This window comes from Lissotriton helveticus, chromosome 7 (assembly GCF_964261635.1).
Source record: "Lissotriton helveticus chromosome 7, aLisHel1.1, whole genome shotgun sequence".
Lineage (NCBI taxonomy): Eukaryota > Metazoa > Chordata > Amphibia > Caudata > Salamandridae > Lissotriton > Lissotriton helveticus.
This window is the reverse complement of record NC_136068.1, coordinates 1,292,954,136-1,292,981,424: the sequence shown is the minus strand read 5'-3', so window position 1 is coordinate 1,292,981,424 and position 27,289 is coordinate 1,292,954,136. Positions and strand designations below refer to the sequence as shown.

Below are 27,289 nucleotides of genomic sequence, written 5' to 3'. Positions count from 1 at the left end.
CTTCTCAACAGGATTTCAAAGGCAGAAGACAGGTCGAGCAGGATCAGTGCTGCTGCCTGACCCCGGTCTGCCCGCCTCTGAAGCTTATCCATAACGGTCACCAGGGCCGTCTCAGTCCCATGAGCCGGCCGAAATCCACACTGAGCCTCCTCCAACAGAGTGTGTTGTTTCAGGTGCGTAGAAAGTGTGATACTAACAGCACGTTCCACAATTTTAGCTGGGAACGGCAACAAGGAAATGGGCCTGTAATTTTTTGAACATTCAGGGTCAAGAGATGGTTTCTTCAATAGAGGGGACACTAAGTCTTGTTTCCACTGTGGGGGAACTACACCACTTACTAGTGACTGATTACAGATCAGGCGAAGAGTGGGGAGCAGTTCATCATCATACTCATTCCAGATCTTGTGTGGTCTGGGTCCAAGGGTGAGCCGGAGGAGATACCCTGTGCCAATCTGCTGAAGTCCTCCGCCGTTAAAGGCATAAACTCAGATAGATGTTCAGGAACCAGGCCGTTATCCACACCCTCCGACTCATCCATCACAGGAGCACCATTGGTCCTAGCCTTAGAGACCATGTTCCCAGCTGCTAGCTGGCCACCCTCGAGATCATCGATAACCAACTGGATCTTTTCCTGGAAGAACCTAGCCACGTTCTCAGAGTTCTTTTGAGGGAGCTATTACTTTCCTAGAGCAGTCAGGGCTGGTGAGACTATTCAGAATATTAAAAATGCTTCTAGAACTATTTGCGGCATTACAGATTACAGAGGAGAAATAGTCGGCTTTAGACCTTCTAATCTCATTCTTATACTCTGCAACTTTTAGTTTCCACAGCAACCTGTCTGCCTCCTTGTAACCACGCCTCCATCTCCTCTCAGCCTGTTTACATGCAAGTTTCAGGTCTTTTAGTGTAGCATTAAACCAAGGGGCAGAAATTCTACCCTTGCATCTGTGTTTTTTAAAAGGGGCACAGGAGTCCAAGATCGAGGTGATCCTTAGACACAGTAAGGCATAGTTCTCCTCAGCTTGCTTGTCTGAAGAGAAACAGTCTTAGAATTACTTGAACCGGTGAGGACACTGCCTGGAAAGGGTCAAAAGAGCCAGTGAGTGTGCCGTGCCCTTACTCTCATTAAAAGGCTTTAGGCCTGAATCAGCGTTGTCATGGAACAGACACAAGCCATCAAAAGGCATATCCATAAGAGAGGTCTGTATGTCTACTAAGAAACCTGTGGGTTGCAACCACACGTGTCAAAGAAGCACTACACTGGTGCCAGCTGCCCTTGCCAGGCAATCAGTAGTATGAAGGCCAGCATGAATCACGTTTGATCACATCCTGCCCATCTTATATAGATTGAGGCAAGGAGGTCCCAAGTTCTTTAGAGACTGCCGGCAAGATCTCGCTGGCCATGTCCCAGAAAGAGCATGTATGATCGGTCCAAAAAACAAGCAATATTGATATACCTCAATGCTAGGCTGAAAGATGTGAAAATATGTTTCCCAAAAATCTCAGTTCTTCGATGCCCTGCTTGGGGGAGATATAGGGAAAGAATTGGAGTTCACCTTGCTGGTGGAAGCATGGAGCATCGGACTCTCTGGTGTAATATGCAGAGTAAGTAAAGTAGGATCACTGAGAGCCGACCTATGGTGTCTGGCCACCAGCCTATTTACCGGTGGATACGAACAGGGTTTCGAGCAAGTGACCATTAAAGTATTGGTAAGGGCTTCATTTAACTAACGCAAAGGCTCAAATGAGGCTGGCCCAAGTTGCAAAGCATCAGTAAGGACATTTGTCATGACGTCAACTGAAGGCAGGATCTCAGCTGCTTGCCTAACTACGACCGCAAAGGAAGCACCCTCATCCATTGGGTACACTAAGGCAAATTCCGCCGTGTATCGGGGAAGTATCAATCCCACTGGCCTCTTGTAAGTCGATGTAGAGCTGGTCATTATAACAGGGAGGGGTGGTGGGGGGGGGGGGCAGTGGGGGAATCATTCCCATCGTTGTAAACTCGGAGTACAGGCAAGCTGTGGTCAGAGTCTGAGGCAATAAGGTAGTGGAGCCTCGGAGGACACTGTGGCTTTGGAGGCATAGGATCATATTTGGGCTGTATAGGGATTGAGTGTGCTGTAATGAATTAGACGCCCAAAATAGCTCAGGGTAGATTCTACACTGTTTTGGATTCAGACATCGGAGCTGGGACCAGATTCGCACCCATCTTTGATTAAAGAGGGACAGTGTGGGAGCCGGGTTAGAAGTCTCTACTGGAGTCAGTGCTAAACCAGTGACTGGTCCAAAGAGTTCAGACGGCACAGAGGATGGATCTGCAGGTGGTAACCCAAATGGGAACCCCTGGGAATCTTTGAAGCCCAATGGCAAGTCAGAATCAGCAGGAACAGTGCCAAAGATACAGAGCATGATGTTATCAAAGGACTTGACCTCGTCTAGTATCGCCAATAGCCCGGGGAATTCGGGGAGCATCAGGATCCACTGTGGAATAGCCTCCTCAATCGGAGATCAGGAGTTAGACTGACTGGCACTGTTAAGCCCTTGTGACTTCTCATTAGATACAGAGTGGTGGGATAGAGTCTCGATTCACCTTCTTATACTTCTTCTTGGACTACGACTTATAGAATTTACTGGAGGACTTTGACTGTGTAGACTACTTCTCACTGGAGCGGGTTTGCGCCCTCAACATGGAGTAGGAGCAGGACTTACTCTAGGCCTATGACTTATTGTGTGTGGTCACATACAGTTTTGCAGTCCTGGTTTGCCATCAGGTGCATGAGGGCAAAGTCCTTGCACAACTGGGTCATGCCCTAAACTCAAGCGTCAAGGACACAACTCATGCACATCTATGGCAAACAACTATTGTTTGAAGCTTGTGGTTTTAGGAGGAGGGATCAGTCCCTTACACACTCAGTTTAGTTTTGAGGGCCATAAACAAGCTAAAGAAAGAGGGAGTAGAGCTCCAGTTCAGAGTTTGATGGCACGGAGAGGAAAGAACAGAGGTAAACACGCGGAGGTGGCGATTATATGGGGGTGTACTCTGTTACTTCTGGGGCACAACAAAGCTTATGTGGAGTCACACCACGCCATCTAGCAGTGCACAGGAGCACGGCTACAAAATGGTTTCTGATTCAATCTGGTATTTGGGAATATTCTAAAATTGAGGAACCCATCAGAAATGCTATTACAAAATGGGCAACACCTTTAAAAAAAAAAATATATATATATGGATCATGGATCGGGTTGTCTCAGAATTTACAGGTGCTCTTCCTATATTAACTAGAAATTAAAACACTGCAACAAATTGGACTTTAAATATCTTAATATAATAAGGCAATGTAAGATCTTTAGATGATTTAAAACTGTAAGCACAGAATAAATTAAACCGGTCTTATACCATCTAATGAACCTGGAAGACAAAGGCGTGAGGGAAGATTTGGTATCATTTAACAAGGCCATATCTATATAAATAGATTGGCTATATATATTTTACATTTTTTATACAGATTTTACAAATTAAAATTAAAAGAAACTAAAATGTAAAATAATTCACAAAACTTACTCCTAGGAAAATTTAATGAATGTTTAAAATACATATATCTTTGTTTAAAATGTTACTTACTGGCAACAGCCAACTCTCATCCAAGAAACTGCAGTTCTATAAATGCACAAAAAAAAAAAAAAAAACTGTAGCATTCAAGTCACTAAAACATATCATGTGCATATGAAAACTGGCTGTAGAGACAAAGCAAGTTCCACATCGTTAATTTTCTCTACAGAGCTCTAGACATGCTAGTTAACTTAGGGCCTGATTACGACTTTGGCGGTGTGGGAGCGGGGCTGCCACACCGTCATCCTGCTTCCAAACAGCCAAAGCTGTGTGAGCACCGCCCACCAGATTACGAGTTTTCTCGTGTCTGGCGGTCATTTCTTAGGCAATTCCACAGCATTGACTCTGGTGCTCCCATTGCATTGCCCATTTTCAAAGGGAGTTCCTGCACCGCATGGACTCTGCAGTCCATGACGTGCAGTAAATGGGGTGCATGCACATGGCCCTGAGGCAACATGGGGCCCTGTAATGCCTCCTTGGTTTCCTCTCAGTCACAGTTTTCATGGCTGGCTCACAGCCATGAAAACCATGGTGGAGACAAAACGTGTACTGTGCAAGCAAATTGGGTCCTCAAGACTGCAGCAAAAGTGCCAGGGATCTCTGATCCCTGGCAGTTGCGGCGGTCCCATGACGGTTAAACCGCCCAACTTGTAATAGGGTCATGGAGCACTGGTGCGGCAGTTACGGCACCTCCACTGTGGCTACTACGGTCTATTGGACCACCGTAGACATAATTAGGCCCTCTGTCTTCTGCATCAGAAAGATACAGAGGACTAGGAGTATACCAATCAGATGTCAAGTGTATGCCTCCAAACGCAGGTAAGGATGCAGTAGAACTGTCCATATTGTAGGCTAGATCCTGAACATAGCAAACGTTGTCCCACCCAACTGGAATTTCCAATGGTTGCTCCAATCGAGAAGTCTTCCAAATGAAATACAAGCGTGTCTGTTATAGATCACATTCACACTCACCCACTCTGATTACTGGATTCCATGAGTCCACAGAAATTTACCTCCAGGTCCAGTACGAAGGACATCTCAGAAACGACCAGAATCAGGGAAAGGAAAGGCTCTATAAATAAAGATGAGAGTTTCACTGTTCTTCTCTCCAGGCATCCATCAACAAGCAACTTATGTACCCAATGAAAGACATTTAATTATGAAATGAAATCTACTTTAATAGCTGGGTCATGTATGTCTTTTGTTGCAATAGTGGAGTATCAAAGCAGGTCCTCGATTTTTCCCATCTGTCTCTCCTAGATGTTCTATTGTACACGTTGCATCTTTTATAAGGTCCTGGCTATTTCTAGCTGTAGCTCCTCTAAGGGATCTTCCATTGCATCCAGGAGATATTTTACTTGCCTAATGTAATCTCTCATAAAGCCTTGGTCTCCTATAGATGTACTCTCCAACAGGTCTTTGTTGTCTCCAGCGGTCACGCCCTGTAGAGTGTATAACGGTCAACTAAGAGTTCAATTAGGCTACATGATGGAACCCTCTTAGTGAATGTTGTCTCCAGGATCACAGAGATATGCCCCTAGCTTCAAACACCATACTACTCATGGGAACGCCAAAGGAGTAGTCTTTCACAATGAAGGACATTCAACAGATGGACGCCGAGGTGGACAATGGCCCCTTCCTGCCCACCACCACCCATCAAAAACTCTGAAGCACTGGATTCCCAGGGTAAGCAAGATAGTGCAGAGGACCATGGACCCAGACGTGGTCTATGCATGAAAGCAACTAATACAAATTCTAGCCGTGAGCAGAAAGGCTATGCTATCTTTTGCAGCAAAAGTAACACAGATACAGAATTAAAAAGAAGAAACTGTTTAAGGGGACATGTTGACAGACAAAGGTCAGGATCTGCAAATATATATGTATTTTTTTATTTGAAAAAACAAAGGTTTAAGATTAGTTATAGTTAGAAAAACGTATTATTTCTATACAAAACCAACTTAAAGTACACAAACATTAGACATTCTTAAGTTATAGGACCAGATGTACGACAGAAATTTGCATGCGCAAACGGTTTTGTGACCCGTTTGCGCATGCAATTTTCCTCGGGCCATGTATTAACACTATTTTGCGACTCGCAAAATAGTGTTTTGCGACTCGCTATTAGGAAGGAACATTCCCTTCTTAATAGCAACTCTCAAGCCATGTACTAATGCTTTGCGACCGCAATTACGGTCACAAAACACTTGCAATTTACCGCCCTCTTCAAGAGGGTGGTAATACAATCGCAAAAGGGATGGGGACCCTTTCCCCTACGCAAATGCAGGGTGAAATACTTTTATGGGGGAGGCAGTGATCCCAGGGACAACCTCCTACCCTTAAAAAATGAAACAATAACGTTTCATTTCGTTTTTTATATTTTTTAAATGCTTCGGTCACAAAAACCCCTTATCGACGTTCAACCTGACCAACATACTAAAAAAACACAATCCTCTCCTTTTTCATTCACAGGGGGATAGCTTCATCGAGATCCATTCCCTGACCTAAGCGGCTCCTTTAACTGGGAACGTGTTCCTACTAACCACGCCCCCTGGCCTGCCGTCATTAGTCCTAATCCAATTGAGGACGGGGTACAAGAGACGACGACGGACTGGAATCCGGAAGACGCCGAGTGTCAGATCGAGGGAGGAACACCGGAAAACGACGGAAGATACCGGGAACATAATCCAGGAAAAGAAGCTGGAAACGAAAACAAGTGACCCGATTCCAGTCTTCACTGCTGAGCGAGAGACCACTGGACCGGTGGAAGAGTCAGGAGACCCACGGGACCGTGCGACCTCCACCCACACTCCAGGGGGAGTGTGGCTCTCCCAGGTGCGTGCACGGATTACGGGGTGGGCTGGGAAGCGGGCGAAGGCCAGCGGGGAGAAGTCCAGCTAAACCCCATAGAGCCAACACCAGTCCCCTCCCTACACACTTACACTAAGCCTAGTGAAAGAGAACTGGGTGTCTCCTCGCTCCTTTTTAGGTTTCGACCTGGCGATCTGCGCAAGCAGTTCGCGCAGGTGAAATCTTTTGTTTACCATACTGGCTATTGGAACGTCCCCCACCTCCCATTGGCTAGCTCCATAAATGGAGGCTAGCCATTGGGAGCCGGATCTGTCCGTCAAGGCCGGACCAGATTCGGGGGCGTTCCCGTGATTTTTTCCCTGGGCGTCCCTCTGTGCGTCGGTGGGCGGAGTTGTTTTTGTTTTTTTCGGCGCCATGTTGCTCTCATTCTGCGGCCGACCGACGTTGGAGGAAGTCCAGGTGGGTGAGTGCTTGTTTTTCCTTTTCCTTGCCTTCCCGCCCCCCCTCCCGCTGACCGTGTGCTGTTCCCGCCCCCCCCCTCGCTGTCCTGTGCCCCGTTCCCGCCCTCCCCCCCCTCGCTGTCCTGTGCCCCGTTCCATCCCCCTCCCGCTGTCCGTACCCGCCCCCCCTCCCCGTGTGCCCGTAGGTGCTTGCTTTTTTTGCAACAGAAAATCGCATTAAATAAATAAAATAAAATAAACTAATATGGTCGATTTCTGGCTCTGTTTGGGTTTGTTGAACACATTTTTGTGTTTAAATATGTATTTACTTATCCAAGATGGCGTCCCTTTGTTCTTATAGGACTGATTATCAGTAGTCGAGAGCTATTGGCGACTGCCAAAGGGATTTTCTGGCGCGTCACGCATAAGGCTTGATATACAACTCCAAAGTTTACGTTGTTATACACTCAGGCCACGCCTCCCTCCTGACCACCCCTTGGAAACGCGCCTACTTTGTGATTGACAGTTGTGTGGGCGCGACCTTCCCGCCCCCTGGGCTGGCTGTCCCGCTAGCGCTCCGGAGTCAGGCTGGCGCGAGGCGCTTCAATGCAAGGCTCGCGCGCCCCTGCTGCAGCTCCAGCCGCTCGCGCCCGTCCCGCCCGCCCCGCCCGCTGCCTTGCTGGAGCCCGGGGGAATAACATGAGCCGCTGCGCCGGCGGCTGCCCGCACCCACATGGCGAACGTCAAGGTGGCAGTCAGGGTCCGGCCGCTCAGCAAGAGGTGAGGATGGAGCCGGTGGGACTTGGGGCAGGGGGACACTTTTGGGGCAGCGGAGTGTTATTGACCATAGCGGCTCGTGCACTGAAGGAAAGTGACATAGCATACGGACGCGTGATGGTGCACAGGCAATGGTTCATGATCTGTGAGTCAGTGACATTCACTTGAGCGTCCTGCTGTTGCCCTGACGCTGGCTTGTTGGAAAATGATATCTGATTGTGCACTGGCACGAGTTTGTGAACTGACACTTATTTACTGCTGATTTCAGTGAAGTGTGCTCCGACACTGATTTCAGTGAAGTGTGCTCTGACACTGATTTCAGTGAAGTGTGCTCTGACACTGATTTCAGTGAAGTGTGCTCTGACATTGATTTCTTGTAACCAGGGATCTGATTGCGGGGTGGCACCGACACAATGACTCAAACATTTCATTGTTCCCTGAAGAATGTGTGGGTGACACAAGGGTTTCTTATTGTGCTCTGACAATTTATGACTCGAGAGCATTGCACTCACGCCGACTCGTGACTCGACGTCTGATTGTGTACTGATATCTTCCTATAATATTATGGTAAATTGTTACTGGCGAAACACTGACACTTTCACATAGTATGGCTTGTGAGCTCAGCCAGTGCATGTACATAGTGCTCTACCACTAGTGTGCCTGCACTGTTTCACCTACACGTGAATGAGGGCACAGGACATCTGATTGTGCGCTGACACTTCCTGGCGAAAGAACAGCTCAGTGCACGAGGGAGAAGAAGTGGTTTCTTGTGTGGTTGTCTACTTGGAGCGGAACGATAGTGCACAGGCAGAATATACAGTCAGTTGCACTTATGCACAGAAACATTTAAGTGCCTGCGGGCCGCTGAATGGACGTGATCACCTGGATGAATTTCTGCTCTGACACTATATTTATTTGTGAAGAGTTTTGTAAGGCGCTGCGGGTGCCCATTGCACTTTGGAGCGCTAATTGCTGAACATGGCACACGCGCATCTCATTTACTACTGGCAAGTCCAGCATTTGCACAGAGGTGGAGGCTGAGTGTGCAAGCGCCGTTACTGTACTCGGACGTTAATTGTGCACTGACACTGGGACTTAAGTGTGCGTGCACGGATGACGGTGGCTTGGCAGCTGATTCTTGGCAACTACCACCCGGCACAGGGACAACCAAAGCTGATTGTGCACTGGTGCTTTGTACATGGACACTGTGACTAGTGCTCGTGCATGTCACCATCTCAATGTGCACTATTAGAGCTGATGACGCAATGTCCAGACAGCATCACTTGAACATAACTGTATTATGGATTAACAACACCATTACTGCCCGAGAACCTGATCTCGCGTCCCCGCGCCGCGCTGACGGACAGGCCGCCAGTGCCAGTCAAGAGGCAGCCGAGAATTACAGGCTTTGCCTTGAGCCTGAACAGTTTGCCGTCTGTGCGAGGATAATGTTCCTGCAACCAATTTGTCGCAGCGCCAAGCGGTAATTAAATCGAGCGCGCTTTCTCCCCCAGCCGCCCGGCGGGATCCGGCGCAGCTGGAACAAGCGGCATCTTTTCGCTGCATAGGGTGGTTGGGGGTGTGGCGCTACAGCCTGTAAACCCCACCAGCGCTTTTATCAATACCTGTAGCCTACAGGTATTGATAAAAGCGCTGGTGGGGTTTAAATAGATCCTGCGCGCCGCTTCACTAATTAGGTCTGCTCTAGAGACAGCCAGCCTCGTGTTTTCAAAATTATGCATAATAAAAATGCACACAATGCAGGTGCACCCCGGATCCGGCAGCTATTGTTGAGCTTGATCAAGACTGGAAATATGCTGAGTCTGTCCTGGTGTAATTTGTTGACACAAAAAACAATGGGAGAGGTAGGGAAGTACAGGAACACTCTCTTAATCCCCAATAATATGTCAATCAACAAAAGAAGAGAGGTTAATGTCTCTTATAAGCCACTTAGATGGAGCCAAAAGACTCGAGGAGTTCGCACCCTATTTGGGTTTGAGAAGAAAGCCCTCACACACCGACCTAGTCAGTGTCATGCTTCATCATCGGGCCCCACCGAAGAGACCTAATGCCTCTTCGGTGTGCTGCGACGCCAGGAGACTGCGGAGCTGGTATTGTGTGATGGGTGTGTTGAGAGGTTAAATTAAACTTAAAAGTGTCTAAAGGGTATCTGAAAAAGTTTATTAATGATCCCTAGGACACAAATAAAAGGGTTCTATGTGTCTGAATTATAAAGCCAAAGGTAATGGATGGTTTAATTCAGATTTAACTTAGTCAACATGTTTCAGCCTTAGTATTGGTTTTATTTTACCTAGGCATTCGTCAGGACAATGATAACCCCGGCGGTATGGACTCTCTAATCGTCCACCCTAACCTGGGGGCGTGAAAGTGAAAAATTAATGAAAAAAGTGTTTAAAGTGCATAAAAATTGGAAGAGCGAAATGCTCATTCCGAAAAATCACTCCTAGTTGTGGAGTGTCTCGGCACTTTAAGGTTTGGCGCTATCTGCACCATGGGTCTCAGGAGGGGGGTTGGAGTGTCCCTGGCACATCGCCCTCAGCACTCGCAGCCCACTTGTACACCTCGTACTTCCTCAACTGGACCCCTCGTAATTTGTTGACACCCAGACACGTTCAACAGCGCCTGTAGCCGTCTGCCTGAGGGGCCTCTGTTATTTTGACTTCCAGCTGCGCCCAGGGCAGAGGCTTGATTTAAAGGACCTCGGCCCCTCTTTAGTTCAAGTGTCCTCCTGAGTGGGTGCTACCTGGAGCCTAGCGCCTAGATGTAGAGATGGGTGAGCCAGCAAATAAATAGGGAGAGAGGAGCCGAACCAAGCGAGCCAGGCCTTAAAATATATGGCATGTAAACCATGCAACAAAAAACGTGATAGAAACTAATAAGGTGTCTTTATTAATATATATATATTTTAATTCTCGTAAGTTTCGCCGTAGTATATCAGATAATATAACTGCGTTTAGAAATATTTATTAATTTTTAAGTGATGTTTTTAAAGATGAACTAACAAACATGCCTGCTCTTACAGGCTATAACCAAATACAACCGTGCTATTCCTCCGGGTCTCACAGGCTCTTGAAATAGCAGTGAAATCACTCCAGTCCTTACAGGCTCTCACTACAGACAGCAGAGTTCCCGTCTATGCTCTTACAGGCTCTCTTACTGTGGAGAACAAACACTAGCCCTCCAGATCATACAGCAGTCAAAGCGCACCGACTCTTACAGGCTTCCACCATCGCTAACAGCTCTGTCCTTTCTGCTCGTACAGGCTATCTCACTGTAGGCAACAGTGTTAGCTCTCCAGATCTTACATGCTATGTGTGTGTGTGTGTGTGTGTGGCTGTGTGTGTGTGTGTGTGTGGCTCTGTGCGTGGGGGGGCTCTGTGTAGATGTGTGGGGGGGCTCTGTGTGGGGGTGGGCTCTGTGTGGGGGGGCTCTCTGTGGGTGTGTGTGTGTGTGGCATTTGCGAGAGATTAAGCTATTGGCATTGTAAATGACAATGCCATTTATTTATCTGTTTTCAAAACGAACACATAAATAAAAATGTTGTCATTTACAATGCCAATAGCTCTAACTTTTGCAAAGGCGAAACCGTTGCATTGTAAATGCTTGTTCCTTTATGGTGATGGTGTAAAAGAGGAAACAGAGTCTTACACCATTTTCTTTTTTTGTTTGTTCTTTCTTATTTTTGAGATTATTGTTGAGGAAGATACTGAAGGAAGAAGATTCTTGCAACAGTACCAGAATTCATGGGAACTGTGACAGATGGAGAAGTATTGTACAGAGACTTAAAATAGGAAGGAAAGCCCTGACGTAACCTAACTGGACCTATAATAATAAAGAGCATTGAAAATTCTCCTGTTGTGGACCTTTCTGATTTGTCCCGCTCACAAGTGGTGGAGAATGCGGGCAACATTCCATTAGACCCTGAATAATGGAAGCGTTAATCCAGCACCTGGTGGCAAGCCAAGAGAAGTTGGAGTGGGCAGTCCAACAACAGATGTCCTCGGCTCAGGCCGATAGGGATTTATTGAAAGAAAGCATAGCAGCACAACTAGAAGGACTTCACAAAATCTCCGAGGAAAAATGGGCCTCTGGGACAAAAGAAGCCCAGCCCAGTACCTCGAGTCCCCTGGGTATAACGTTGCAGAAGTACACCCCAGGGGAGGATCCAGACGCGTTCCTTCTTAAGTCAAAGCCCTATTGGACTCGGGCTGTCGAAAATTGGTAGTCCAAGAGTGTTTGGCCAGAAAGGAACAAAATAATATTGATTCGCTTGTGCACATATGTTGTGTACATGGAGGTATCAAACCCTATGCCCTAGCAACAGTAACCATAAAACGCCAAAAAGGATTTCTTTATGTAGTCCACGTAGGAGTTTGGAGGGATCTACCTGAAGAGCTTATCATTGGCACTGATAACACTGGCTTCCTGGAATTATTTTTTGCCACAGTACAGACCACGTGGCGAAACAGGGAAGAAAGTAGACTACAATACCCTACAAAAGTGGGACATCGTGCAATCAAGGGAAAGGGCTCCGCATATCTCTTCCTGTCTCCGCCCTTACAGCAATGCAAGACACCTCTGATCCAGCTCAAAAAATTTGCTGTGTACCCCCAGATTTAAAAAAGCACGTTCTGGGGGAAAAGGTATGTGCCTCCTCTCAATGGAATAAACTCCCTAACTCCATTAGGTTGAATCAGGAGGAGTTGCCCTTTCGCAAGGCACTGAAAACATTTCTCTTCTGCTTAATTCCCCATGAGTGAGACTTAGTATACACACAGAAGCGCCGGGGCACCCCGTTGGGGTAGCTGTGCGCTATACAAAACACACTAAATAAATAAATAAATAAATAAATAAAGGCCCTACTAACACCAGAATCCTGGCTCTTAGACAGGAATTTCAAGTTTGCCCAAAATAATGATCACACCTTACATAACGCCTGGCAAGCTGCCCAAAACCTTGATCCCACCTTAACCCCAAGATACCCTAGGTTCATTATAAAAAAAAGGTCTATTGTACCGAGAAGAAAAGAAAGACACCTCACCCCAATTGCTGGTACCTTCATTCTTTAGCGAACAACTCATTTTCTTCGCACACGCACATCTCAATGCAGGACACACAGGGATAGAGAAAACCACACAGAACATACTCCGACATTTTTACTGGCCTGGGGTATATAGAGCTATAAGTTCCTATTGTCAACAATGTGAGGTTTGCCAAAAAAGAAATCCCTATCGACCTCCTCCATTTGAAAGAGTCGGAATGGATTTAATAGGCCCCCTACCAAAAAGTAAGAAAGGACACATATACGCCTTGGTTATAGTGGATTACGCCACACGCTACCCCAGAGCCTTTCCCCTAAGAGCACCAAGAACATTACAGAGAAGCTAATCGAACTCTTCTCCAGGGTGGGTTTTCCCCAAAGAGATTCTAATGGATCAGGGGACCCCATTTGTATCTCGCCTGATGAAGGAAGTTTGCCGTACCCTAGACATTGGACATATCCGAACTGCAGTGTACCACCCACAAACTGATAGGTTGGTGGAAAGGTATAATGGGACCATGAAGCTCACGCTGAAAAAGATGCTACGTAACGAAGGGAAAGAATGTGATAAGCTCCTTTCTCTTGCCTTATATGTCATCCTCAGCCAGGTCCAGAGCAGCCTGGGTTGCTCCTCCTTTAACCTGCTGTATGGGAGACAACCCAGAACATTTCTGGAAATGACGAAGGAGCCATGGGAAAAGCAGGAGGAATGTGAAACCCGGAGTTTCCTTGAATATACACAACACCTTAGATCCAGAATAGGGAAGCTTCGTGACCTCGCCTATTCTAATCTTGAAAAACTCCAAGAGAGACAGCGATATCAGTATGATAAGGGTAAAAAGTGGAGAAAACTTGCTATTAATGATTGGGTTTTGATTCTCCTTCCGTCCTCCACAAGAAAAATCAAAGCAGAATGGATGGGACCCTACAAGGTGGTAGGACTGGTTGGAAAAACAACCTACAAAATACAAATACACCCCTCTAAAATCCAAACCGATCACATTAACATGCTAAAAAAATGGTTGGGTTCTTCCCTAAAGCAGCCCATTTTCTATCGACAAAACAGACAGAGACCCCTTGCACTCTAAATCATCTTATTATAAACCAGTCTCTTTCCCTCCAGCAAAATGAGTCCTTACAACAGTTACTACAACAGTTCTCCCTTATATTCTCGGACAACCCCGGAAGAACAACACTAGTTGAACACACCATTGAAACGATTCCCGGCAAGGTCATCAGACAACGACCCTACCGCATTCCGGCTGCCAGGAGAGCGGCCGTACAAAATGAGATCCAAACTATGCTGAAAATGGGAGTCATTTGTCCTTCTAAGAGCGAATGGGCCTCCCCTATCGTCTTAGTGCCGAAACCGGATGGCTCCATCCGCTTCTGTATAGACTTCAGGGCGGTAAATACCATTTCCCAGTTCGACTCATACCCCATACCGAGGGTAGACGAACTGATAGAAAGGGGAACGCCCAGTATATAACAACCCTAGACTTAACAAAAGGATACTGGCAGGTTCCCCTAAGAGAACAAGACCGGTCAAAAAACGCTTTTATCACTCCAGATGGGCTCTGTGAGTTTACGGTTCTGCCATTCGGTCTTCATGGCGCACCTGCTACTTTTCAGCGTTTGATGAACACCGTACTTCATGATCACCAAGAGTTTTCGTCGGCTTATCTTTACGATATTGTTATCTTCAGTCCTACCTGGGAAGAACATCTTACCCATTGTAAGAAAGTACTCCTGGCTTTATCCCAGGCAGGTGTACACATCAACGCAAAGAAGTCCAAAGTAGCCTTCCAAAAAGCCAAATATCTAGGCTTTCTCCTAGGAAATGGAATAATTGAACCCCAGATCGAGAAAGTAAGAGCGATCCTAGATACTCCTTTCCCTTCCACCAAACGGGAAGTCAGGGCCTTTCTTGGGTTGTTGGGATACTACAGGAGGTTCATCCCCCACTATTCCGAAATAGCAGGACCCCTCACAGACCTCTTAAAAAAAGAAGCTAAAACAGCTGACCTATTATACCCCAGCGACAAAGTCAGAAAGGCTTTCCTCCTCCTTAAAACAGCCATCACATGTAGCCCTGTTTTATCCTCGCCTGATTTCTCGAAACCCTTTATACTTCATACCGACGCCTCTGACTCCGGAGTGGGAGCGGTTCTATCCCAGTTATCTCCACAAGGCATAGAGCATCCTATATTATTCATTAGAAGAAAACTTTTTCCCAGAGAGAAAAACTACCTCACCGTAGAGAAAGAATGTCTTGCCATAAAATGGGCAGTTGAAAAACTGCGTTATTACCTCGAGGGAAATCGCATTGTCTTATATACCGACCACGCACCCTTGCAGTGGATGAGCCGAAATTCTGGAAATAACCCGCGCATACTCAGGTGATTCCTCTCCCTCCAACCCTATGTTTTTGAGGTATGGCATCATAAAGGAACAGAGAACAATAATGCCGATTTTCTTTCCCGATTACTCCCTCTCCCCGAGCGGGACAGGTCTAGGGGTGGGGTATGTCACAAAAACCCCCTTACCGACGTTCAACCTGGCCAACAAACCCAATCCTCTCCTTTTTCATTCACAGAGGGATAATCCCCCGGATAGCTTCATTCGAGATCCATTCCCTGACATAAGTGGCTCCTTTAACTGGGAACGTGTTCCTACTAACCACGCCCCCTGGCCTGCCGTCATTAGTCCTAATCCAATGGAGGACGGGGTTCAAGAGACGAGGTCGGACTGGAATCCAGAAGACGTCGAGTGTCGGATCGAGGGAGGAACACTAAAAACGAAGGAAGATACCGGGAACAAAATCCAGGAAAAGAAGCTGGAGACGAAAACAAGTGACCCGATTACCATCTTCACTGCCGAGCGAGAGACCACTGGACCGGTGGAAGAGTAAGGAGACCCACAGGATCGTGTGACCTCCAGCCACACTCCAGGAGGAGTGTGACTCTCCCAGGTGCGTGCACGGATTACGGGGTGGGCTGGGAGGCGGGCGAAGGCCAGCAGGGGAGAAGTCCAGCTAAACCCCATAGAGCCAACACGAGGCTCCTCTGTACACACCTACACTAAGCCTAGTGAAAGAGCACCGGGTGTCTCCTCACTCCTTTTCCCTTTATGGTGATGGTGTAAAAGAGGAAACAGAATCTTACACCATTTTCTTTTTTTGTTTGTTCTTTCTTATTTTTGAGATTATTGTTGAGGAAGATAGTGAAGGAAGAAGATTCTCGCAACAGTACCAGAATTCATGGGAACTGTGACAGACCGAGAAGTATTGTACAGAGACTTGAAATAGGAAGGAAAGCCCTGACGTAACCTAACTGGACCTATAATAATAAAGAGCATTGCTAATTATCCTGTTGTGGACCTTTCTGATTTGTCCCGCTCACAGCATTTCGTATTCCTTTAAGGAAAACGGGCTGCATTTAAAAAAAAACTGCTTTATTTAAAAGCAGTCCCAGGCATGGAGGTCTGCTGAGCTCAGCAGGCGACCATCCCTGGGAATCGAGCGCAATTTGCGAATCACAATTTTAAATGGTCGTACATCTGGCCCATAGTTCTAACTTTAAGTTACATTTTGCACTCCACCCAAAACGTAATGTAACTCGCACACCTCCATAGACAATGTTGTGAACTCACTAGCCACAGTTAATTAAATGCCTCGTAAATGAAGGAGTCTCGAGGAGCATAGTGGCGTGGGGTCAAGTGGCAAACAGGGGAGTGGAGTGGCAGAGTGGAGTAGAGTGAAGTAGAATGTCGTGGTATAGAGTGCAGTACTGAGGAGTGGAATGCTGTAGAGTGGAGTGGAGTGGGCTAGCGTGTCAGAGTGGAGTGGACTGGCGTGTCGTAGAGTGAAGTGGACTGGCATGTCGTAGAGTGGACTGGCGTGTGTAGAGAATGAGGTGATGAAGTATCTAATACTTGTTAAACTTCATTGCTACAGACCAGTGTATTTTCTTAACTCAATATTTGGTAGTACTGTGCTACGAGTACCCCAATTTATATTTAAACCAATCATTTCCTCCTTTCAAAATTAAGTTGCTGATATGATGTACTTTCCTAATGGCCAATCAGCTTACTCTTTAAAAATGTATTTGTCTGCTTCTGTGTTCCTCTTTCTTGAATATCAGACTGTCTGCACGATGGCTAGAGTTTGGCTTGTTGAAAACAGTTTCATTTGTTGGGACAGACTTCATGCTAAGAAAGGAGGTGCTGAGAATGATTTAGGTATTGGAGTTGAAATAAGATGGATTGGAGAAAGATGTTTGAAATGGAATCAGTTACTCCCTCTACTTGCCTCTGTTAGTGAATGTGACCATCCCCACTTTATGGCTATCTACTGTAGTGGCAATGATATAGGACGCTCAACTGGAGGTGGGTGGAGTGGAAACTGAGATTAACAAGACATTTTCATTTTCCGTCCTAATGTCTGTTTTTGAACATACTTTTTGCCTTTTCAATGATTTGTATCAGAAAATAAAGTGGAAGTGGTCTACTCTAAACGTTGCAGAGTTTGAAAAGACTTGAAGACATGTCAACAAAACGGTATATATCAAAAACAAGGTTGGTGGAGGGTCTAAGGGGAAAATTATTTAAAGACCAAAGGACAGACAAACCCCTTATTCACAGTATAACAACACAAAAGAACTGTCAATGGTCTGTACAACTTATGGGGGCAAAGAAAAAATGTGACGGACTCTGTGTCTACCTGTAAAGTGTGTACAACAAAAAGGAAATGAATCCCATCAGCCCACCCATATGGCAGAGCTTCATCAACTGGGATAGAACCAAAGATGGTCCGGTTAGGGAGCCACACACCTGTTGGAATTATGTGCTTCTCCAAACCCAAGGAACCACCAGTGATGGATCATACCAAAAATCAAATCAGTTTGGAATGGTGTGGGATGTTAAATCGCAGTGAGAAAAAATGTGTGCAAAAAGAATCAAAAAGTGAAATGTAAAATTGGCTACCATGATTCAAGGAAAACTTTATTAGGGAAAATCATGGTGTCAAAATTAAAATGAGTGTGAGACAGTTTGGCACAATAACTGTCTATTAAGGATGGTATTTAGTCAACATGTTTCAGCCATTGTAGGAAAGTTAAGCCTACCGGGCTTTCGTCAGGACCTCTTAAACACTACTGCAATTAAGCTTAACCTAAGCTTAGTGAAAAAAGCAAAAATTAACACAAATAAATGATACCAAACATCCTACCGTACATTGGATTTTCCAGACGGGGGATGTCGGTTTCATAAGGTATTTAGGATTCTTTCCCAAAAATGCTTGGGAGAAAGACTCACCTCATCCTGGCCACTGCTCAGGGTTGGAGGCCCCGCTCTGTCCGTCGGTACCCCTGGACTGATCCTGAGCCGAGGGGGAGGATCAGTCCAGGGGTACCGACGGACAGAGCGGGGCCTCCAACCCTGAGCAGTGGCCAGGATGAGGTGAGGCTTTCTCCCAAGCATTTTTGGGAAAGAATCCTAAATACTTTATGAAACAGACATCCCCCGTCTGGAAAATCCAATGTACGGTAAGATGTTTGGTATCATTTTTTTGTGTTAATTTTTGCTTTTTTCACTAAGCTTAGGTTAAGCTTAATTGCAGTAGTGTTTAAGAGGTCCTGACGAAAGCCCGGTAGGCTTAACTTTCCTACAATGGCTGAAACATGTTGACTAAATACCATCCTTAATAGACAGTTATTGTGCCAAACTGTCTCACACTCATTTTAATTTTGACACCATGATTTTCCCTAATAAAGTTTTCCTTGAATCATGGTAGCCAATTTTACATTTCACTTTTTGATTCTTTTTGCACACATTTTTTCTCACTGCGATTTAACATCCCACACCATTCCAAACTGATTTGATTTTTGGTATGATCCATCACTGGTGGTTCCTTGGGTTTGGAGAAGCACATAATTCAAACAGGTGTGTGGCTCCCTAACCGGACCATCTTTGGCTCTATCCCAGATGATGAAGCTCTGCCATATGGGTGGGCTGATGGGATTCATTTCCTTTTTGTTGTACACACTTTACAGGTAGACACAGAGTCCGTCACATTTTTTCTTTGCCCCCATAAGTTGTACAGACCATTGACAGTCCTTTTGTGTTGTTTAACAAAACGGTATAAGCATTCCTTTGAGATTATCAAAAGTCTTTAATTTTTAATGGTATACATTTTACAACCTTGAAAACTATCTTTTCATTTCAAACCTAACAACTTGGATTGACGTGCATTTAAATATGTTTATTTAAAAAAAGGGGGGGTTTTAAGAGCCACCCTATATTATGTCTCATGTAGTTTCTCATATATAAATAATTGTTTTTACATTTAAGTGCTGTGGTACTTTCTAAATACTTTTGCGAAAGTAGAGCCGTACTCTGAAACTTTTTTACAAACACATAAATCAATAAAAGACTTTTCCATACCTCTCAAGAGTTAGCGCAAATGCCTCATTTCTCCATCTATATTAAAACAGTAATACCCTATATTTCACAATAAACTATAAAACAAAGGCAAAGAGTGGTTGAATGGAATTCTTATTATTTTGTAAGGGTTTTCATTAACCTATGGGATTGTGTTTCGTCATCGCCATGTACCGTAGTATATAGTGGCAAAATATAGCACTATGATTTTGTCCCTTATAACTTCTAAACTACTTAACCAATTCACACATAATAACACAAAGGATCCTTTCCACACCGTAATCTACATTCCTGCCCAATTTCATCTGAATTTCTTCAGCCATTTTGCTACTATGTCTCTGTAAAAAGTATATGAAAAATGCACTGGTGGAAAAAGAGGTTTTGGGACCCCCATTTTTTCTTTGTACCCTCCTAACTAATCACCGCAAGACTTCACATCTTAAGCAATAGGTCTGCAAAGTTTTGTAGGTATTCATCAAACACTGGCAAAGTTATTAGCAAGCACAAATCCGTGGAATTATTATCGCTGGGAATCTTAAGTAGAACCAAAGAGTGGCTACTGCAACTCTGTGATCTATATTTATATTAGTCAATGGCAGCAGCCATCATGATTATCCGTCCATGGAGAAAAAAGTGAAAGGGAGGTGGAGGGGGGTGGGGGGGGGATAGAGGGGGCAGACATTTTAACTCCTATAGGAAATTGTGCCTCAAGGTAAGAGCAAATAACACTGAACAGATCTACACCGAACTTGGTAGGAAAGGACAACTTTACTCAGTCGGTGTGCTTTTTTTATTTTGTGTAAGTCCGTCGTTTTTTTTTCTTTTTAAAATCTTTTTATTAAATGCAAACAACAAATACACATAAAAGAAAAAACAGAAAACAAGGCAATATGGTACAAGTACGTCATGTCGGTGCTGGGGGGAGGGGGGGATACATATTCAAATCAAATGCCAGAAGTAGGTGATGAGACTGGGGAAGAGGGAAGAATACAGGAGCAAGCAAGGTAGCTAAATTCCCGAGGAGGAAACAGCAGGTTGGGGGGATGACAGGTCAGTGTCCATTCCCGAGGGGGGGGGGGGGGGGGGGGGGGGGGAGTACAGATACCACCACGGTATTCGTTCCATTGATTCCAAATTTTCCCCCATTTGCGGGGCGTGCCACGGGAAACATACACAGTCTTTTCCCTAAACATGCACCAGTCCATGTTCTGTTGCCACACCAGAGCTGTCGGTGGCCTCTGGGCACCCCACAACTGAGCAATGTCTCTCTTAGCAATCATATTACCCAAGGTCACCCATCGAAGCTGCGCCAGGCCATAATCATTCGGCTCCCAGACATTCAACAAACACCGCCTCGCCTCTGGCATTGATTGCACACCCGTGACCTCACTCATCACTTCATGCACACGAGTCCAAAAGCTCATAACCGCAGGGCATTCCCAAATAATATGGAAAAACGTACCCACCAGACCACAACCACGCCTGCACAGCCCATCCACAGAGAACACCATTCGCACCAGACGAGGACCAGTCACGTAGACCCTATGAAGAATTTTGAGCTGGACAAACCGGAGGCGCGCCGGGATAGCCACCTCCTTCGGGGAGGAAATCGCCGCCTGCCAATCCTCATCGTCGAGTTCCAGACCGTCACTTGTCCACACCTCCCGAAGGTTACTCAATAAGTCGGATCTGGCATTGATCAACTTCTTGTATATGAGTGAGATCGTGCTGTCAGGGACATGCCCGTCGAGCACCCGATCTTCAAGCGGGGACGCCTCTGGAATATCCGAGCCCAGGGGAAACACAGACAAAACCGCGTGCCGGATTTGCACGTATCGAAAGGATTCTCTATCATTCAAGTCATACTCAACTTTCAGCTCCTCAAACGTCTTGACTCTACCCTTGATCCACACACCATCCACCCTGCTGATACCGATCACATCCCACTTATCGAAACCCTTCGACTTCCAGAGGGAGCCAAGTTTTTCCGATGCATAAAGCGGGGTAGCACGGGTCGGCTTATCAGCCCAGCCCAGGGCCGCTGTAGCGCGATGCCACACCTGCACCGCTGTCCTAGTGGGGCCCGTGAGAGATCCGCCAACAGATTTCGCATACAGAGCCCTGTTGTAGTTGCCACCAGGCAACAGCCATCTATCCATCTCAAACGCCGGGCTCGGTAAAGGACCGTAAGTACAATGGTTGATGGCCCCCAGCTGGGAGGCCCAATAGTAGCGGCGGACGTCCGGGAGCGCGATACCCCCGTCGTACCACGGGAGCGTCAGCTTCGCGAGAGCAATACGAGAACGGCCCCCCCACACCAATTGCCTCTGTAGACTTTCAATCTCCGGGAAGTACCGGGCGGGTTCTACATCAAGTGTATTCTGCAACGCATAAAGGAACCGAGGGAGCGACATCATCTTAAATAACGCGCCCGTCCCAAAGGAGAGAGAGGGAGCCTGCCCCACGCTGTCACATCGGCACGGAGGCGCTGGAGAGGGGGCAACAAATTGCGTTCATAACGGAGCACAGGGTCCAAGGTGATAAAAATCCCCAAGTACCTGAATCCCTCCCGCACCACCGAAATAGGACATCCCCGAGGCAGGAGGGGGGCCTCGCCGCATAAAACATAGATGCAAGACTTCGACCAGTTGATGACCAAACCAGAGTTTTTACGGAAAGAAGTTAAAACGTCAAAGAGGACGATCAACGATTTCTGAGGCGACGTAAGATATAGGAGTATATCGTCTGCATATAAGGAGATTCGGTCCTCAAACTCCGGAGTCCATCTAATGCCCTTCAAGGACGGTTCCCATCTCAGCCATGCCGCCAACGGCTCCAAAGCAAGGGCGAACAAGAGAGGGGACAAAGGACAGCCCTGGCGCGTCCCCCTACCAAGAGCAAAGGAGGCCGAGACACGACCATTGACCACCACCTGGGCTAAGGGGTCGGTGTAAAGCAATTGCACCCAGGCAATAAAAGAGGGGCCGAAGCCAAATTTAGAGAGAACCGCCCATAAATAAGGCCATTCCAACGTATCGAACGCCATGGTGGCGTCCAATGACGCCAAGATGGCAGGTTCACGCAGAGTCGCCGCTCGCGCGAGGACTCCATGCAGGCGCCGAAGATTAAGTGCTGTGTTACGATAGGGTATGAATCCGGACTGATCTGGATGAACCAGATCGCCTATAACCGTGACCAAGCGAGTGGCAAGTACTTTGGCCAGAATCTTCAGTTCGGCATTAATCAATGATATGGGCCTAAAGGAGGCGCAGCGGTCACGCGGCTTGCCGTCCTTGTGGATCACCACTATGGAAGCCAGTCTTTGGTCGGGAGGGAGGGAGCCTGCCTCCAATGATTCCAAGAACATCGATCGCAAATATGGTGCTATCACATCCGGACGGAGCTTGTAGAGCTCCACCGGGAGCCCATTAGGACCCGAAGCCTTCCCTGAGCGAACCGAGCGAATAGCCGTAGCAACCTCATCAACTGTAGGCGGAGCCTCTAGGAGGTCCCTGTCAGGGTCAGACAAACGGGGCAGCGAAATATCCCGCAGGAGCAAGTGGGAGTCCTGTTCCGGCCTATCAGAAACGGGGAATACACTTCCCGAAAGTGGTCAGCGAAACATGCAACAATATCAGCAGGGTCGGTGATACTCACGTCATTCACATCAACAATCACAGGGACAACCAGACTCGCGCGTTCCCTCTTATCCAGCCAGGCAAGCAATTTCCCCGCCTTATCCTCCACATCATACAGTCGTCCCTGTTGCTCCCTGCTCATCTCCCTTGCATCTTCAGTCACCAGCGCTCTATACTCAAGTTGTTTCAGTCCCAAAAGGTGCAGCCTCTCCGGGGTGACCTCGGTTTCCAACTCCCACTCGAGAACGGTGATGTCATTTTCAACACGAACAACCTCCTCCCGCCTACTTCTCTTGACATTGCCAATCATGGAGAGAGCCTGGCCCCGAATAACAGTTTTGTACGCTTCCCACAACGTGACAGAGGAGGACACAGAACCCACATTTTCGGCAAAGTAGTGGTCAATCGCTTTAATTAGTTCCGCCCGAACCTTGGGGTCTCGGAGATACCAGGAGTGGATCGGGGCCACCCTACCCTCCGACCCCAAATGAGCGTCCACGACCAACCACAGCGGGGAATGATCCGAGATACCCCTAGCAAGATGTTTCACCTCCCGTATGGAGGAGGCCTGGGAGGAGGGCATAAGTACATAATCTAATCTCGAAAGACTGCCATGGGCACCAGAGTGAAAGGTATACTGCAATTGCCCAGGATGAAGCAGGCACCAGCAGTCGGTGAGCCCCAAAGCCTCCAGGAAATCCCCCAACCAGGAGTTTGACTTCGCAATGTCTCGGGGGGGGGGGGTAGCGATCACACATACCCGACACTACAGAGTTAAAATCCCCACCCACTACAAGCAGACCCACAGGGAATCCCAAAATCACTCGTCCCAGATCAGCATAAGTGGCAGTCTGGAGACCCGGGGGCACGTAGACAGAGAGCAAAGTGACAACCCGTCCCTCCCAGCGCCCCACAATGGCAGCGTAGCGTCCCCTGTCATCAAGGATGACGTCATCAACAGCAAGAGGGAGGGAGTTCCGAACCAGAATGCCCACCCCCCTGGAGCCAGAAGTGAAACCCGAGTGCGCAACGAGACGATAGCCACACCTATTCATTGCGTGGCACGTATTGCCAAGCAAATGCGTCTCCTGAAGCAGGACCACATCAGGGGACAACCGTCTCAAGAGCTGCAACACCACGCCCCGTTTAATCCTATCTCCCAACCCGTTCACGTTCCAACACAGTACCTCAAGTCCCCTAACCCCCATCCCAAAGGTCAACCCCGTCCCCACCCCACACCGTGTACGACACTATACGACAGGAGATCATCAACAATATGCCTTGAAGAAAAGAACGAAACAAAAACTGCAACCCCACAACCCCCCAAGCAACCCCATACATCATACCCCCCACCCCGCACCCCTGCGTAAGACTCAAAAGCCACCCCAACTTGCAGTGTGCCTGTCGCCCTAACATACAACTAGTCTACAAAAAGAACCCCAGAGGAGGGAGACTCGCCCATCCCCCCGCCCACACCCCAAAAAGACAGCAAAGTAGCAAGCAATAGTGGCATTGCACCAAACCACAGCCAAAAGTCAAGACGATGGACCGGGAGCCGATTCAGCCCCTTATTCCTGCTCCACCGGGCCTCCCTCCGCACCACCGGAGTGTCCAGAGTGTTCAGAACGCTCCGGGCCAGGGGGCAATGAGTCCAGCCAGTCACTTGCCGCCCCTGGATGATCAAAGAAAAAAGTTTGCTCGTTGTACACCACACGTAACCGGGCCGGGAAAAGCATGGCGTATTTCATGTCTCTAGTCCTCAGTCTCTTTTTCACCCCCTGGAATCCTAGTCGCTGTTTCTGAACCTGCTGGGTAAAGTCCGGGTAGAAGCTGACTGCAGTGTTCTCATAAGCCGTAGGACCTGATAGGCGCGACGCTTGCAGGATCGCGTCCCTGTCCCGAAAATTAAATATCCGAGCAATGATGGGTCGCGGAGCGGCGCCCAGCTTAGGCGGACCACCCGGGATCCTGTGGGCACGTTCAACAGCAAAAAACTTGCTGAGGCCCTTGGGTGCAAGATGATTCAGGACCAGATCCTCCACCAGCAGGTACACCGAGGAAGCCTCCGAAGTTTCCGGGACACCAACCAGACGGACGTTGTTTCGTCGTGCACGGCCCTCAAAGTCGTCCAGGCGGCGAGTGAGATAGTCACGGGCGGCTCGCAAGTTACCAACCTCTGCCTGTAAATCGGAGACGTCAGTAACAAGACTTGATGTCTTTAGATCGAGGGATTTGACCTTCTCATTAGTTTTCGCAAGGTCGCCCCTGATCAAGGTAACATCGACCGCAACCGTATCCAACTTGTTGGCCAGGGCCTCATACTGTTGACCCAGTGTGGCCTTCATCCCGGCAATAGCGCCCATGACGTCCCTCAACGACAGCTCTTCATCCAGCGGGGAGTCTTCCCCCACCGTGGCCGGGGATTTAGCTGGTCCACCCGGAGAGCCCTTGACGAGGGTGTATCTGTCCATGACATTCGATTGCACGGAGCCCCCTCTCGTTGCCGGTCTGGTCTTGCGTTTCTCTCCCTCAGGCTTGGCGGCCATCTTAGGTCTTGCGCCCCGAAGGGTAGTCCTAGACATCGTAAAAATGACTAAAATCGATACGCCCGCACCAATATAGAAATGAAGAGGCAAACCAGTCACCAAGTGATAAGTGACAGTGGGCCGAGGCACCAGGTCGGTGAACAGCGGTGAGGTGAAAAGCAGCAGGCCAGGGCGATGGTAACAAAGTCAAGTAGGACTAGGCGCCTGAAACGAAACTGAAAGGAGAAAGCCGGGCAAAGGAGGCTCGCGTGATCCGTTGTTGTTCAATTACTGCCCGGCTGGCAGAGAGACAAGCCCGGGGGCAGCACCATGGAGCAGGCCGAGAAAGTTCAAAAGGCCATATCTTCCGCTCCCGATGTCCAAATCAAAGTCCGAAAACGGATAAACGATCAGCAGGGCCGTGCCAGTAATAACCCATCGTCCAAGTCAGGATAGAGTTCAGGATAGTCGGTGGAGGTGGCGAAGGTCCGGGAGCCCTAAGCTCACAACACCATCGTGGGTGCGCGCTAAGCTCCTCCTCCCAAGTCCATCGTTTTTGATGAATTTCCATTTAAAAAGTGTTGGATGAGATTTCAAGCGTCAAAAAATTGTGAGTCATGAAACCGAGAGCTGTGCCACACAGAGACATAGTGCCTGTAAAAAGAACAAGTCAAACCAGAGATCATGCAAAAAGAAAACAAGTTACTTACCTGTAACTTTGGTTATCCAGTATTGGTAACTTTCATAGATTCCCATAGCTTGTATCATTCCCCGGTGTCGGAATGGGAGCCTCTGTAAATAAAAAATAACCTAGCAGTAGGTACAAAAGAGAAAGAAAGGCCTAGGCCTCATCTTATTTTGTAGCATATCCACCTCTTTTTGCAAGAGACCAAAAACATTTAACAACCAATCAGATTACCCTCACCCCTTAGAACCTTCCTGAGAGAGCCTCAGAGCCTCAGATTTTCGCAACCGTTGTGTAACAGTGACCACGTTTGCCGAAGGCTGAGCTCTTCCAGGGGAGGAGGGTGGGCGCATGGAAATCTATGAAAGTCACCAATACAGGAGAACCAAAGTTACAGGTAAGTAACTTATTTCCTTACTCCAGTATTGGAACTTTCATAGATTCCCATAGCTTGTATCAGAGTAGCTAGCAGTTAGCAATAACACACATTTTGTGACAAATACTGAAATAACTCTGTATCCATACTTTCATAATAAGTTAACAGACATTGAAACAGTAGTCAGAAAACATTATCAGATATAAAATGTGCAATAACAGGAAGGAGGATAGAAGGGAAAGCTCACCACTTATTGGAAGAGATTCCTCAGGACTGCTTGTCCCACTGCCGCCTCACTCCGTGTGGAAGAGTTCAAACAGTAGTGCTTTGTGAAAGTATGGGCACTGCTCCATGTAGCGGTCCTACAAATGTCCTTGATAGGAACTCCAGCGAAGAGAGCAGTAGATGATGAATCTGATCTTGTGGAGTGAGCCCTGACACGTCCTTCTAGCGGCTTACCCACCGCTTGGTGACAGTAGTGAATTGCGCTTGCAATCCAATATGAAATCCCTTGCTTTGAAAGGGAGAAACCCTTCGGAGGAGTACTAAAAGCGACAAAGAGTTGTGTAGACTTCCTGAAATCCTTTGTGCGTTGGAGGTAAAAATTCAGATATCTTTGGACATCCAAGGAATGAAGAGACCTTTCTGCTGTCGTAGGTCGAGGGAAAAAAGATTTTAAAACAACAGGTTCATTCAAATGGAAATCCGAAGGGACCTTTGGAATAAATTTCGGATATGTTCTCAGAATCTAAGTGTCATTTTTGAACTGTAAAAAAGGTTCCTTAATCGTGAGAGCTTGAAGTTCTCCAACTCTTTTGGCTGACGTTAAGGCTAGAAGGAGAGCCACATTCCATGACAGAAATGTAAGATCTGCTCTATGAATAGGCTCAAACAGAGGTCTAATGAGGTGAGCAAGAACCAAGTTGA

At 47.2% G+C, this 27,289-nt stretch overlaps 1 protein-coding gene across 2 annotated transcripts in view; it reads right to left on the bottom strand.

The window, feature by feature from the left end:
* The window catches only part of LOC144770216 (uncharacterized), a 591,183-nt gene that overhangs the window by 393,408 nt on the left and 170,486 nt on the right, over positions 1-27,289 (bottom strand). For both annotated transcript variants that reach the window (XM_078654543.1, XM_078654542.1), the window contains 2 exons: positions 4,627-4,685; positions 3,626-3,661 (listed from right to left, as the gene is read on the bottom strand). In XM_078654543.1, the coding sequence (XP_078510669.1) occupies positions 3,626-3,661; positions 4,627-4,685 (95 nt within the window). The remainder of the gene's footprint in view (positions 1-3,625; positions 3,662-4,626; positions 4,686-27,289) is intronic.